At 38.7% G+C, this 14,915-nt stretch overlaps 1 protein-coding gene across 3 annotated transcripts in view; it reads right to left on the reverse strand.

Moving 5' to 3' along the window:
- Positions 1 to 4,001: 4,001 nt before the first annotated feature.
- The window catches only part of slc24a2 (solute carrier family 24 member 2), a 211,196-nt gene continuing 200,282 nt past the window's right edge, over positions 4,002 to 14,915 (reverse strand). For all 3 annotated transcript variants that reach the window (XM_055632763.1, XM_055632762.1, XM_055632764.1), the window contains 3 exons: positions 12,672 to 12,761; positions 11,076 to 11,242; positions 4,002 to 9,978 (listed from right to left, as the gene is read on the reverse strand). In XM_055632763.1, the coding sequence (XP_055488738.1) occupies positions 9,729 to 9,978; positions 11,076 to 11,242; positions 12,672 to 12,761 (507 nt within the window). In that variant the 3' untranslated portion in view covers positions 4,002 to 9,728. The remainder of the gene's footprint in view (positions 9,979 to 11,075; positions 11,243 to 12,671; positions 12,762 to 14,915) is intronic.

Consider the following 14,915-nt stretch of genomic DNA (forward strand, 5'->3'; position numbering starts at 1 on the left):
AAAGCGAATGGTATGTTAGCATTCATAACAAAAGGATTTGAGTATAAGAGCAAGGAGATTCTACTGCAGTTGTACAGGGTCTTGGTGAGACCACACCTGGAGTATTGCGTACAGTGTTGGTCTCCTAATCTGAGGACATTCTTGCCATAGAGGGAGTACAGTGAAGGTTCACCAGACTGATTCCTGGGATGGCAGGACTTTCATATGAAGAAAGACTGGATAGACTCAGCTTGTACTCGCAAGAATTTAGAAGATTGAGGGGGGGATCTTATAGAAACTTACAAAATTCTTAAGGGGTTGGACAGGCTAGATGCAGGACGATTATTCCTGATGTTGGGGAAGTCCAGAACAAGGGGTCACAGTTTAAGGATAAGGGGGAAGTCTTTTAGGACTGAGATGAGAAAATCATTTTTTACACAGAGAGTGGTGAATCTGTGGAATTCATTGCCACAGAAGGTGGTTGAGGCCAGTTCATTGGCTATATTTAAGAGGGAGTTAGATGTGGCCCTTGTGGCTAAAAGGATCAAGGGGTATGGAGAGAAGGCAGGTACAGGATACTGAGTTGGATGATCAGCCATGATCATATTGAATGGCGGTGCAGGCTCGAAGGGCCAAATGGCCTACTCCTGCACCTAATTTCTATGTTTCTATGTTTCTATGTTCCAGCTTCCATTGTTCTGGATGTCTTGCTAGATGTTCTCCCACTGAGAAACCTTCACCCATTGATAGTGAGGAGAGGAATCTCTAACTAGGAAGGTGACAGATGTAATGTGTGCAACCCTGAACCCAAAGAGGGATCATACATCCAGCAGATCTCTTCCGGTAAAACAAGGCCAACCGAAGTAACCTGCTGCAATGTGGTCCGAGTCAGGTGCAGCCTGAATGTGGTCCATCACTGACATGCATGCATACCCACAGGTTCTCATACAGGACAAGAAGGGATCACACAATCAAATACTTGAAATACTCTCATGCATATGATGCAGAGCCGAAGAATGAGTGAACAAACGAACCTACTAACGCCTAATTCGGGGGAAACTCTTTACTCTCTGTCATCCACTGGCTTCTAAGGTCAAATGTTTGGTGAACCCTTTTGCTGTTCCATTGTTGCTTCTTGCTGTGGGATAAATTTGAAGATTGTGTTCAGTTCTGGGCACCATGTGATAGGAAAGATGTTGTCAAGCTGGAAAGGGTACAGAGAAGATTTAGGAGGATATTGTCAGGACTAGAGAATCTGAGCTATAGGGAGAGCTTGAGTAGGCTGGGACTCTATTCCTTGGAGTGCAGGGAATGAGTGGTGATCTTATAGAGGTGTATAAAAGAGAGAAATGGATCAGGTGATGTACAGAGTCTCTTGCCCAGAGTAGATGCGTTGAGGACCAGAGGGCATAGGTTTAAGTTGAAGGGGAAAATATTTCATAGGAATCTGAGTGGTAACTTTTTCACACAAAGGTGGTGGGTGTATGGAACGAGCTGCCAGAGGAGGTAGTTGAGGCTGGGGCTATCCCAACATTTAAGAAATAGTTTGACAGGTACATGGATAGGAAAGGTTTGGAGGGATATGGACCAAATGCACGCAGGTGGGACTAATGTTGCTGGGACATGTTGGCTTGCTGTATGACTCTATGACACCATGTTGAAGATTTAGGACAGACATCTCAATGACCACTTTCATTCAAACTCATATGAGTCTAGTCAAAATTTTACAGCGTGGAAACAGGTCCTTTGGCCCAACTTGCCCACTCTAGCCAACATGTCCCAGCTACACTAATCTCACCTGCCTGCATTCGTCCCATGGGAATCAATGCAAATATATACAGTAGGCACTTCAGTTGGAAGCTCATTTGATTGGAACATCTCAAACCCTAGTACTGCTATGTATATATTTCCATGGTGGATATAAAGCTTCCTCTGTACAATATAGGTATGGATGCATGTACAAATGTCCGTGATGGACCAGGCTTTGGCTTGACTCAGGCTGCACCTGACCAAGAACTCATTATGCTCAATTCATGAGCAAAGATCCATTTATCAGGAGGCTAGAAAATATTTTGCCCACTTGCTCAGAAGTGCTCTATCACATTTGATGGCAAGATGCCATCAATCATTTTTGCTATGATCTCCCACTTCAAATCCAATTTAAAAACAAAATCTGCTTTCCTCTCAGCAGACCGATGGCCCTGAAATGGTAGCAAACAACATCAAAAACTCGTTAAATAACAACTGCAGCCATTCAGCAATGGTTGTTGTCCAGGGTATTTCAGCACTAGATGTATATACTCCTGACACCAGTTGCAAAAGGAACTAATTTCTGCATCTGGATGGGAAGATTAGCTCCAATATTTTAAGCCTATAAATAACACAGAATAAATTCCAAGGTAAAATAATAATATTTAAAGTACAAAAAACACAAACTGCTTGTGTTTATACAATATGCGTACTGTAAGTATAGACTCCTATGTTATTTGCTGATTTGACAAATAATTTCAGTAGGAACACGAGCTTACTGTACTGAGCCCTTTTATTCTGAAATTAAATCTGTAAACATACAGTATCTTTGCTACCTCTTCCCTCAATACCAAGGGGTATTGTCCGTTCCCCAGTGTATTATTTGATCGTGCACCCTATATGTCGCTTTTACTGCAGGTGACCTTCACCTGTTTGATTTTCATGAATCTCACCAGAACTGCGCTGCTCTGTTGATTTCACTGGACTCCAACCATTGCCACTCAACATAAATCTCCAAGTTGCAGCCAATGGCTGCCAAACAGTGTCCTTGCCAATCCACCTACTGTCCAGCCCTTGGCACAGATGATGGGAGGGACTTTCATTCCACCCACCTACTGCACTGCTTTGTTGCAGCAAGTGAGCTGCTAAGCTTGAATTCATAAAAGTCCAGCAGGTTTGACTCTGCTCGGTGAATGCACTGACCATCTGCTACTGAAATGTAACCTTAAAACAGAAGTTGGAGTTGCATTCTGAATGATTGCGACTATGATGTGCTACTGCCCTGACTCTGACGCATCTGTGGGTTTAATGGTTACAGGATCCTAATTTAATTGTCCCTTTCTTCCTCACCAGAACATCCCTGCACCACTATATTAAAGGTCTTCAGACTGAAACTAGGGGGTTGGGGGGGTGGGGGTGAAGAGATGCAATCGACAAAAGACCAAGATCAATCAGGGGCAGCCACCAGTGACCTCAGGTAGGGTGGTGCCCTGGTAGGCCTGTTGTTGGCTGGGAAAGGTGTGATCTCAAGATGGATACAATGTGGTGAACTATGGAACTGGTTAAACGAGTGGGGTGGAGGAAGGGGTATAAAAGGGAGGGGGAGGGGAGGCGATTGAAGGTAGAAGGTGATTAAAAGTTACTTAAAATGAGAGAATTCAATATTCATATCTCTGGGTTGTAAGCTACACATGCCTTGAGATTTGTCACTTTCTTTAATGGATACACTAGTCCGTTTAAATGGGTGAATTCTTTTAAAGGACTGAAAAAAATCAATCTACAAAAACGAATTGGAACTATCATTTTTGAAATAATTCCTTCACTCTAATAATGTCTTTAGATGAGCTTGTTGTTTATTTTTAATCGAGGATCTGCAATTAATCTTTCGACGTGAACATATGTGTTCAAATAGCAAGTTGTATAAATCTGGTTAAATAGAGTTGAAGGAAAATAGTGAAAGGATTCACCTAACTATTCCACGCACTTTAGCATGTGTTAACAACTTCTGACTGAATGATATTTTACCTTTGCAATCTAATTATCTAAGGGGAAAAAATGTTAGTTGTATGACTCTTGATACTGATCTAAATGCTCACTGGCATTGAATGGAACGGTAAAGTACAGTACACAAATACTGCTTTAAAAATTATAATGGCTTCAATTTTACACGTTCAGCTGGTGACATCTCTGAAGGTTTGCATGAACTTTACCTCGGTGAATTTCTTCTTAAATGTTTATGAAATCACTCAGAGCTTCAAGAATGACCAATAATGTTAATTTGTTAATTTGATATTTTTATTTCCACACTTATTATATCTTACAGAAAGAGACACAATTGAAACAGATTGTCTTTAGGTGGAGAAACCTTACGGACACAGCGAGAACGATAACAATAGTGCAAGAACAAATTTCTCATCAGAAAGCCATTAATGTATACTTTAAATAGATTATGTACAAATATTTTTGTTACTATATACAGTTGTGCACTACTGTTAATGAGCTTGGTAATGAGGATTACATCAATACACATTACAGTACATTTGATTTCTAGCCTATGGTTTTGTCAGAATTTTGAAATTATGCATGTCACATCCCATTTTTAGTATCTTTGAATATTAAATCAAGTTGCATTGGTTACTGCAAAGCCAACGTGCAGAGCTTTCATAATTAATATTAGGGAAGATTACAGTATGCCAAGACAGAACTAAAGGGATTATGATTTTTTGAGAAAATACATTGCAAGACAATTTGTCAGGCAAGTAAACAGAGGGAGTGCACATATTGCTGAAATATTTGTGTACATTTAAAAAAAAAAGTAAATGCTTAAATTGGGTTGTAGCAGATGCAAACTTTCCTATGGTTAAATAAAACCAGGTAGATAACAAGTGTAAAAAGGAGGTTTTATACTATGTTGTTTTTGGCATTGCTAGGAACTCTGGCCTGTTTGTAAAACTTCCCATTGAGGTAAATATACACGTGACAAAAAAGCACAAACACAACACAATCAGCTATTGAGAAAAAGACAAATGAATGTTTAGATTGGAGGCCCTGTATTAATATAGATGGAGATCATCCACTTGTAACATGGATCTGTCTTTCCAGATGCTGCATATTTTATTTCAGCAACCGCAGATTGTTCTTTATCATTGTTAAGGGAGAAATCTTCCTTCTATATGACTAGATTTAAACAGAAAAATAAAATCTGAAGCCTAGATTAGCAATAATCTCCAGGCATATTGGCAGATACTCACTGATGTATTGACTATTTGAGAACAGACAGTTACCATTAAAATATTGCAGTCAAATATTGCTTTGCTTCAGATATAGGAGAAGCAAAATTGAAACATTTTTCAATGATTTACAGCACTGATGAGTTTTCCCAATGAAACATTATAATGTGTTAATTCCCCAAACTGATGTATGCATCATTAAAAAGACATGCACATTTCAGCCCAACATATCTTTTTACATAAGTGCTCTACAGTGCTTAATAAAGGTTATTTATGTGCCTCTATAAGTATTAGTTAGCTTTAAAACACATTTGTAAGGTCTTCCACCAGACATTGGATCACAGCATTTTCAAATCTCTATCCATTTATTATATTTCAAAACAGATTTAAAGTGGTGATGACTGTTCCGAGGGCCTGTTGCTTACCTGTCTTATACCTAGCAGCCACGCATAATGCAAATTCTAATGGTTATTCTATTGAAGCATGGCAAGATCTGAGGTATGTCTACCTACTGAATTTAGAACTGATCTTCTACAACTCAGACAGTACCCACTGATGCCCTGGAACGTATAATAAATCCAGACATTATATATTTAACCGTTTGTTAGATTAAATTTGCATCGCATATTCTTTGCTTAGAAACATCATTCTGTGCAGAAATGGTTTAGTTAAAAGTCACCATTTAATTTTCATGCAGTACATTCAGAAATACAAGTGAGTGGTCAGTGGGAGAGGTTGATTTATCCGGAATCATTAACAAGTAGCTTATATAATAATTACTGCTCTGTCCAAACTCACTGTGGGTTGGTGTAAGTAATTAGTGATTTGAAGTAATTATGTCATTGCTATGTTTATTCCTGTTCTGTTAATTTACTGCTGTCAATAAAACAAATAATTGAGTATTGTCGACCCAAGAAATGCAATTTTTATAAGAATCGGTAATTCACTGAACCAAGGCCAAACTCATCTTTAACATAGCAGTTTATGTCATTTGCTGATGTAAAGGAGGACATTATCACAATGTTGCAATAAGTTATTCTAACATTTATTAAGCTGCACAATCATAGCGATTAAAAATATTTTGGACTTCACGATTATGCTGACCATTATCCATTAACTCAGACTGAGTGCATCTTGTTTTTAACGAATGAGGGCTTCTGCAAACAACAGTTGCAATAATATTATTGGAGATTGTCCTCAACTGTAGAGGTATTAAAATATTAACCTAATTTAAGTTTGACCAGGAGTACATTGTTTCTTATTCATGTATTGTGACTTTCAGTAACTGATTTTTGTGCCTACAAGTTTCTGAAGTAATTACTAATTTTAAGAATGGACCGTGCAGTTGAACTATATAGTCAGAAGCAAATTTGCTCCCATGATCCTTATACTGATGAGTTTCCAATCTTGGGCTTATTAGACAGTAGCCTGGTGCATAGAACAGTGGTTGAGCCATTTCTCCAGTCTCATATTAACTAGTTTCATACTGCATTTAAATGGTAGTTACATCAACATCTCTGCCTATTCCTATGGTCACAGATTTCCACGGAGACTGAAATAAATAATGACTGGATTGGAGGCTTTAAATGTGGAGGTGGGATAGCGTTGGTGATGTTCAGTGAGGAAGAGATATATTAGAAAAAAATTATGCATGCACCATATAATTTGATCCAAACTTCCTTTAGCTATTATTAAGATAATCATTAATCTTTTGAATAATTTAAAATCCTTTAAAAATTTAATCACGTTAAAACTCTACGTAATGAAAGGCTCAAGCGATTAAGTGATAGCAGCTCCCATGCATTATCTTAAGGAAGAAGTTAGCCTGCAATGCACCAATTTTAAGAGGTATTACATTTGTCACAGTGCTACAGCGGGGGCTCAATTTGAGGTACATTTAGACAGAACTTTGTTTTTAAGCATCCACGGCACCCGCCTATCACACACGTTATTCCTGAATATGCAAATAAAGAGAGCCGTTCCCCATTTACTGATGATTGTGAAAAGCCAGATCAGTTCTAACTAGGATTTTTATTTTATTGATGCTAAATGTTTCTGATATAAACATTTAAATATTGTAATTTCTTGTCTGGGGGCAGATTAAGATTGTCTTCTGCCCATTTCCACTCTTCAGACCTTGGAATTTACCATTGCTTATTGGACAAGTGAATAACATTCTTTCTTGTTTTAAAAGTAGATTAGCTGCCTTTACAGGACTGAGATTCAAATCTAATTGAGCTTGGTTGAAATGCATACCCTATGACCCCCAACAAGTCTGAAGAAATTGCTGCCCTTGCTTTCTTACAGCACAAACTTAAAAGATCTTTCCACTACAGTGCAACTAAAGAGGAGCTACTAGAAAGTGTAATCTAGATTTAACAGCATGGGATTGTAATCACTGGTGTGATGTGGAGATGTCTTTACGATAAGAACATTTAGGGAGGGCACCACAATATTTTGTATGCATTATTACACCCAAAGATGAACTCTGCAAAGTTAATTAGAACATAGTGGAAGGACAAGTACGTAAAAAAATAAAGACAAAAGTTGTAGAACTGGTATTCATGTTCAAAATACATGCTCCTAACCACAGCAGATAATTTTAAGACCATTATTCTATCAAATTAGATTGATTAATTTGATCCCATTTTGCATTTTGAGGTGAAAATATTGAAGCACTTTACTCAACAATAGATTTTAGTGAAATTACCTTGTGAATATGTTTTTTTTTAAATAATTTTTAATAGCAAAGATATTGACAAATAGTGCCATAGCTGAATCCTAATTTTATCATATTGCTGACAGTTAATACCAAGGACAGGACAAAAGAGAGCATGCGTCATTGTAATTTGAAATATGTATCAGAACCTATTGTATTAAGAGTTAAAGTTAGAGATTGAAAAATATAATCAATGGAAAGGTGAGTGCATATTTGTTTTGTCTCTTATGTTTCAGATCCCTACGTTCATCATGTAAAACCAATCATTGACTTGATAAATGTTTTTGATAAGTACACACAGCTTCTTTTGCACTTCAAACACATAATGCTTGCAAGAACATCACATAAACATCACATTGCACATGTTGTCCCGAGATTGACAATAATCCTAAGTCATTTCATTACATACATTATGGCCATCATCAGCCCAAAATGGACTTCAAGGTGAGGTTATTGCTGTTTTAATTTTTATTGACAGCTGTAAATGAACCCATTGAATCCTAGCTATTTGAATATCAGCTGAACATTAACATTATAAAGCCCTAGTTTACATATTATATATATATATATGTATGTATTTATATTTATATATTTATTTAATTAAAAACACACTTTTATAATATCTCCCAATTCACTGAATCTGGTGTATTGACCAAATAACATAAAGCTTGTAACAGTAGCATGGAGAGTAAAGACTTATATTAGAAGTAATGTCAAGAGAGCACAATGTGGACTTGCATGCCACACCTTATGCCAGTGTTAGAATTTCCCTGTAAATACTGCACAAAGCTTATCTTGTGAGAGGAAAACTAGTGTGGTTTGTGCAAAAGTGTTATACATTCTTAATTCTTTTTGAATGGATTAGCAACCCAATTCATTACCGCACTTGCATTTTGAGGGTGTATATGTAATCTAATCAAAAGTACAGAGGAATGTAGACTTCTGAAAAAAGTTACATTCAAGAATAAAGTTAACAGTATCAACTGGAAATCAACAAAATACTATTTTAACCTGTTACAGATCAGGTTTACTTTGGAAATATATTATGGTCTTGAAAAAAAGTGTGAAAAGAAAGCATACACCAATGTTTGTCTGTAATTGACTAAGTAAAGTGCAGAAATACTCTATACCTAAGGTGTTGATTCCACAATGTGGCAGAATGTCAGTGACAGATTTTGTTCTGTGCTAGGCAGTGAAGCAATAATGTTGTATACAATAGATAAATAGCTATGACCTTAGCAAAAGTTTAATAGCTCTGTAACCTTAATCTTGCCACTCACACCTGTTTTTGATACTTTCAATCTATAGCAGCTTAATTGTTTTATTCATGAATTGTACTGATTATTAAAATTGCTGTGCTAAGCAGAAAAAAAAAATATGTTAATAATTAAAACATAAAATTGTATAATGATTTAATAGATGTGCAAAAAAATACAATCTAATACTAACAGATATAACTGTACTAAACATTACAACTCCAGCACTAATCTGATTTGTGGTACCTGAAGAACAGGCAAGTTTTGGCTAACTGGCTAAATGTTATTACCCCATTCCCAAACCAAGAAGATGCCCTCAAAATCAGTTTAATGCACCATTTTATCTTTAAAAATAAATTACTTCACACCAGTCATTTTGAAATATAATGTGATATTATGTCAATATCTGAAAATCTGGCAGAAAAAGTTTGCCACTGAAGTATCATCTAGCAACAAAAAAGACCATTGAAATGAACCTTCTAAAGGGGTCTTTAACCAACTTGGGCAGTGGTCTTTCAACAGATATCGGAGTAATCCCGTGAAATCCCAGAAAGTGTAAATCCCTCCAAGACACAAACATCAACTTTATTAATTTGCTTGAAATGAGTTCAAAAAGTCAACCAATCAAGAAAAAAAAAACAGTTGTTATTGTTTAGTATTACTTTCTCATTCACCATTAAATTGCATGTGCTGGCTGAGTCAATCTGGGAAAAAAAACAGAGCTGCAGCAAGCAGGATGAGTTCTTATTTTCCCATCATTACCTCAAAGTGAGAAAAAGCGTACAATCGCAAAGCTCACACCGTAACAGGGCACTGGATGACTTTCTCTTCCAATAGAACACTGACAATCAGAAACACAACGTATAGTATAAACATTATTAAACCGAGAATTTTGTTCATTTTCCATCTGCAGGCTCCAATTGAAAGGATGACGAAGATGAGCATAATGAACAGTAGGACGATAGCGCAGAATAGGCCATTACTGCGGACTATGATAGGGCTTAAGTTGTTGGAAAAAGCTTTCAGGAGCCATGGCAGAGGCAACCTGCGAAAAGATGAAGGAGAACAGATTTCTGAAGCAGCATGTCAAACCCTCACTTCTTCTATCAATAAATCAGAGTTACATTCTTAGTACTAAAGTTTAGTTTGGTTTAGTTTAGCGATACAGCGCGGAAGCAAACCCTTCGGCCCACCGAGTCTGCACTGACCAGTGATCCCACACATTAACATTAGCAGTTTGTAAGTTTAAGTTTGCAGTATAGAATGCCACAGGTGATCCTTTTTCCCTGTGGATATCAAACTGTACAACCCCTTTCTGTTGTGGGGTTGACTGATTCCCCTGCCCCCCCCCCCCCCCCCCCCCCCCTCCCTCAGCCTCCCAAATCTTTGCACATCCCAAACCCGGACATTCCGCTAGTCACTTTAATTTCATGTTTCATGTATTTTGCGTTTCATGGCTGTTGGCAGACCAAATTCCCACCTGGGATAAATAAAGTTCTATCGTATTGTGCCATATCGTGTAGTATCATATCGTATCATAATGGACAAGTTAGAAATTAGTTTATCTGGCACAAGAGGAGACATTACAGGGTTGGTAGCTCAGGGGATGGGAAGGTTTCCTAGAGAATTGTATTTGGAAAAGTTGATGTTCGTTGAGAACAGGATAGGTCAGCTTTGATGCCTCTGTTAATAACCATATAATAACCATATAACAATTACAGCATGGAAACAGGCCATCTCGGCCCTACAAGTCAGTGCCGAACAAATGTTGTTTCCCCTTAGTCCCACCTGCCTGCACTCATACCATAACCCTGAATTCCCTTCTCATCCATATCATCCAATTTATTTTTAAATGCAGCGGAACCTGCTCCACCACTTGCATTGGAAGTTCATTCCACACTAAATATAATAGCTTTCTAAGCTAGATAGAAGAGGGGAAAACTTAATTCGAAATGTGCTTAAGTATATCCAAGTGAGTTGTCCAGGATACCCAGAGTTGATCCAGCTGGAACTTATGCAGTCGAAGGAAAAGGCAGAGATGCAACAATTGACAGAAAATTAGACATAATTAGGAAAGCTCCCTGTACTGAAAGCCAAAGAAGCCATGAATATAAAGGTCAAAATTATTTCTCATGAACTTACCCAACCGTAATGTCAAATATATTGCTTCCAACTGAGCTGGACACTGCCATATCACCAAGTCCCTTCCGTGCAACGATTACACTTGTGATTAGGTCAGGAATCGAAGTGCCTGCTGCTAAGATTGTCAATCCCATAATCTCTTCGGAGATCCCAATAGTCTCCCCAACCTACAGAATGAAAAGAGAATGTATTATTTTGTGTGACACCAATAAGAAAAGCTTGCAGCTACATTAGAATCCAAGCACAAAGGTCAACACTTGAAAGCATCATTCCATTTATTCTACTTAAACAATTCCTGGAGAAAAGGATTTGCTCAGTGGATGAGAGATATTAAGAGGCATGAATCATCATCTGGGTACAATATTTTATAGAGATTCAACGATAAGCAGAGAATAAGAAGTCTGTTCATGATTAAACAATCATAGTTTGAGAACATTTCATTAGATTTTTTTTTCATATGTACAACGTGTAACAAAGCAACGCCAAATATTTGGAACTTAATTGTCTGATATTTGAAATCAAATAGTGATGATTTGAAGGAGAGAAGAAAATTAGATGAATGTTGGTTATCAGAGGTTTTCTTTGGGGAGTGACTCCCTGTGCCTTTCCCCAGGAGAGAAGTGGAAGAGTGGGGAGGGAGGGGGAGAGGTGTAAGGGGGAGTTGTGGAAGTGGGATAAAGGGAGAGAGAGGGGGGTAGGAGGTAGTGGTAGGGGAGGGAGGGGGAAGAATGTGGAAGGAGGGGGAGAGGCGTTGGAGGATGGACTGGAAAGAGTGGGGAGGGAGAGTGAGAGGGGGAGGGATAAGGGCAGTCCATCTATTCCCCATTCCCTATCACCCCCAATCCTCTTTCTCTATTCCCACACACGTGACCATGGGCTTCGACACAGGCTGCGGGGGGGGGGGGGGCTGGTGTGCAAAGGCATATGTAAATGAGATCCATTCTGATTGGACATCTGTGAGGGATGGCATTGTGACATCACACAATGGAACGTGCTGCGACATCAGGCGGAGGGGGGCCTGGGCTGGAGCAAAGGCATATGTAAATTATTCCATTCCGATTGGACATCTGTGAGCATTGGGCATTGTGACATCACACAATGGAACGTTCACCAACATTGTATGGGTGAGAGCTGGTTTTTTTAACATTTGGAAAAAAGAATTTTGGGGGGGAGGATTTTAATAAAAATGTGCACATAAAAACGACGACATTTAATGAGGAGTGGATTTGCGAATGTAAAAGTGAAATCTCTACCGAAATGGAAAAAATCTCGGAGTTTCAGCATTTGGTTTTGGCAGACCAAGGAATTAAAGGGCAAAAATCTAATCTGAAAAAATATCTGAAAATGGAATCTGACATACACCCACAAAAACACACACACACACACACGCACAAAGTTTTAATATATAGATAGATATGTTATAGATAGATATAGATAACAGGGAAGTGACCTCTATCCTTTTCTCTTTAGAAGGGTTAATGATGTTGATGCTTGATGTCAGATAACCACTTAATAAAACAAGGAATAGTAACTGCAAAAAAACTTTAAAAATCTTCCAGTTTCTGGTTCAAGCTTACAGGAGATCAACGTGCTTACCTGGTGAGCCCACCATACCATCAAGTAGGAAAATCCACCAATCCAGCCGATTGATCCCAAGAAAGAAAAGACAAAATATTTCTGCATCCTCTGGAACGAGAAAAAGTGTGGGTTAATTTTGAGTGTGTATGCCTAAACGAGAACATCATGAGAATATAGTTGGGCATCTACTTATATGATGAACTGCAATCTTTAAAGTTTGTGGATCTTTCCATAATAGTATACAAATTCCTGTAAACAAAATCCAGCAAAGTATTCCTGTGTTAACTGACGCTTCTGAGCTCCCTGCACACTTCTAGCTAAATCCCGTGCCAGATTCCAGTGGGATCTGGGACGACAAAGAACACCCAGGTATTGCCAATCATTCTTGGGTTAAGCAGTCAAATATAATTGCTCACTTTTTGAGAGTTATTTATACCATTGGCTTGCAAACAGACTTTTTAAAATGTAGTTCCCACTTTCCTTTGATTGCTTCATATAGCCATGTTACCTAATCTTACAGCCTTAACTACGATCAAGTTCAATATACTGCAAATTTTCCTTGATTTGTCACACATACCCGAAGAATCCTATTTGATAGCCTTCAATCTCTTCCTTAAACTCTTCTAATACTGAGGTAACTAAATTGATTCCTTTTGTTTTAACACATGTAGAATTTCCCCCCATCCTCCCCTCCCCTCACCAACCTAGAAACCATAGGCAATGAGGACCAATATACATTTTGATCATTATGCAAGTTAATAAATAATCAGTTTCACAATGAATGTCAGAATCACATTTTCCCTCATAAGGAGTCATGAAATCATACATCATGAAAAAAGGCCCTACAGCCCAACAAGCTGGTGAAGCTGCACTTGGAGCACTGTGTTCAGATTTGCTCATCCTGCTGTAGGAAGGATGTCATTAAGCGGCAAAGAGTGCAGAGAAGATTTACAAGAAAGTTGCCAGAACTTGAGGAGCTAAGCTACAGGGAGAGGTTGGGCGGGCTGGGGCTTTATTATTTGGAACACAGGAGGCTGAGGGTTGATCTTATAGATGTGTATAAAATCATAAGGGAATAGGTAGAATCATTTACCCAGAGTAGAGAAATGATAAACAAGAGAACATATGTTTAAGGTGAGAGGGACAAGATTTAATACAAACCCAAAGGGCATCATTTTCACTCAGAGGTGGTTGGAATGTGGAACAGGTTTCCAGAGGAGGTAGTTGAGGAAGATATTACAGGTACAATAGACAATAGATAATAGACAATAGGTGCAGGAGAATACCATTCGGCCCTTCGAGCCAGCACCGCCATTCAATGTGATTTAAGCCCTATCAAGCTCTCTCTTAAAAGCATCCAGACAACGGGCCTCCACCACCCTCTGAGGCAGAGAATTCCACAGACTCACAACTTTCTGTGTGAAAAAGTGTTTCCTCATCTCCGTTCTAAATGCCTTACCCCTTATTCTTAAACTTTGGCCCCTGGTTCTGGTCTCCCCCAACATCAGGAACATGTTTCATGCCTCTAGCGTGTCCAAACCCTTAATAATCTTATATGTTTCAGTAAGATCGCCTCTCATCCTTCTAAATTCCAGAGTATACAAGACCAGCTGCTCCATTCTCTCAGCATATGACAGTCCCGCCATCCTGGGAATTAACCTTGTGAACCTACGCTGCACTCCCTCAATAGCAAGAATGTCCTTCCTCAAATTAGGGGACCAAAACTGCACACAATACTCCAGGTGTGGTCTCACTAGGGCCCTGTACAACTGCAGAAGGACCTCTTTGCTCCTATACTCAACTCCTCTTGTTATGAAGGCCAACATGCCATTAACTTTCTTCACTGCCGGCTGTACCTGCATGCTTACTTTCATTGACTGATGAACAAGGACCCCCCAGATCCCGTTGTACTTCCCCTTTTCCCAATTTGACACCATTTAGATTATAATCTGCCGTCCTGTTTGTGCTACCAAAGTGGATAACCTCACATTTATCCACATTAAACTGCATCTGCCATGCATCTTCCCACTCACCCAACCTGTCCAAGTCACCCTGCATTCTCATAGCATCCTCCTTACAGTTCACACTGCCACCCAGCTTTGTGTCGTCTGCAAATTTGCTAATGTTACTTTTAATCCCTTCATCTAAATCATTGATGTTTATTGTAAATAGCTGCGGTACCAGCACCGAGCCTTGCGGTACCCCACTAGTCACTGCCTGCCATTCTGAAAGGGACCCGTTAATCCTTACTCTTTGTTTCCT

Source organism: Leucoraja erinacea, chromosome 3, assembly GCF_028641065.1.
Source record: "Leucoraja erinacea ecotype New England chromosome 3, Leri_hhj_1, whole genome shotgun sequence".
Classification (NCBI taxonomy): domain Eukaryota; kingdom Metazoa; phylum Chordata; class Chondrichthyes; order Rajiformes; family Rajidae; genus Leucoraja; species Leucoraja erinaceus.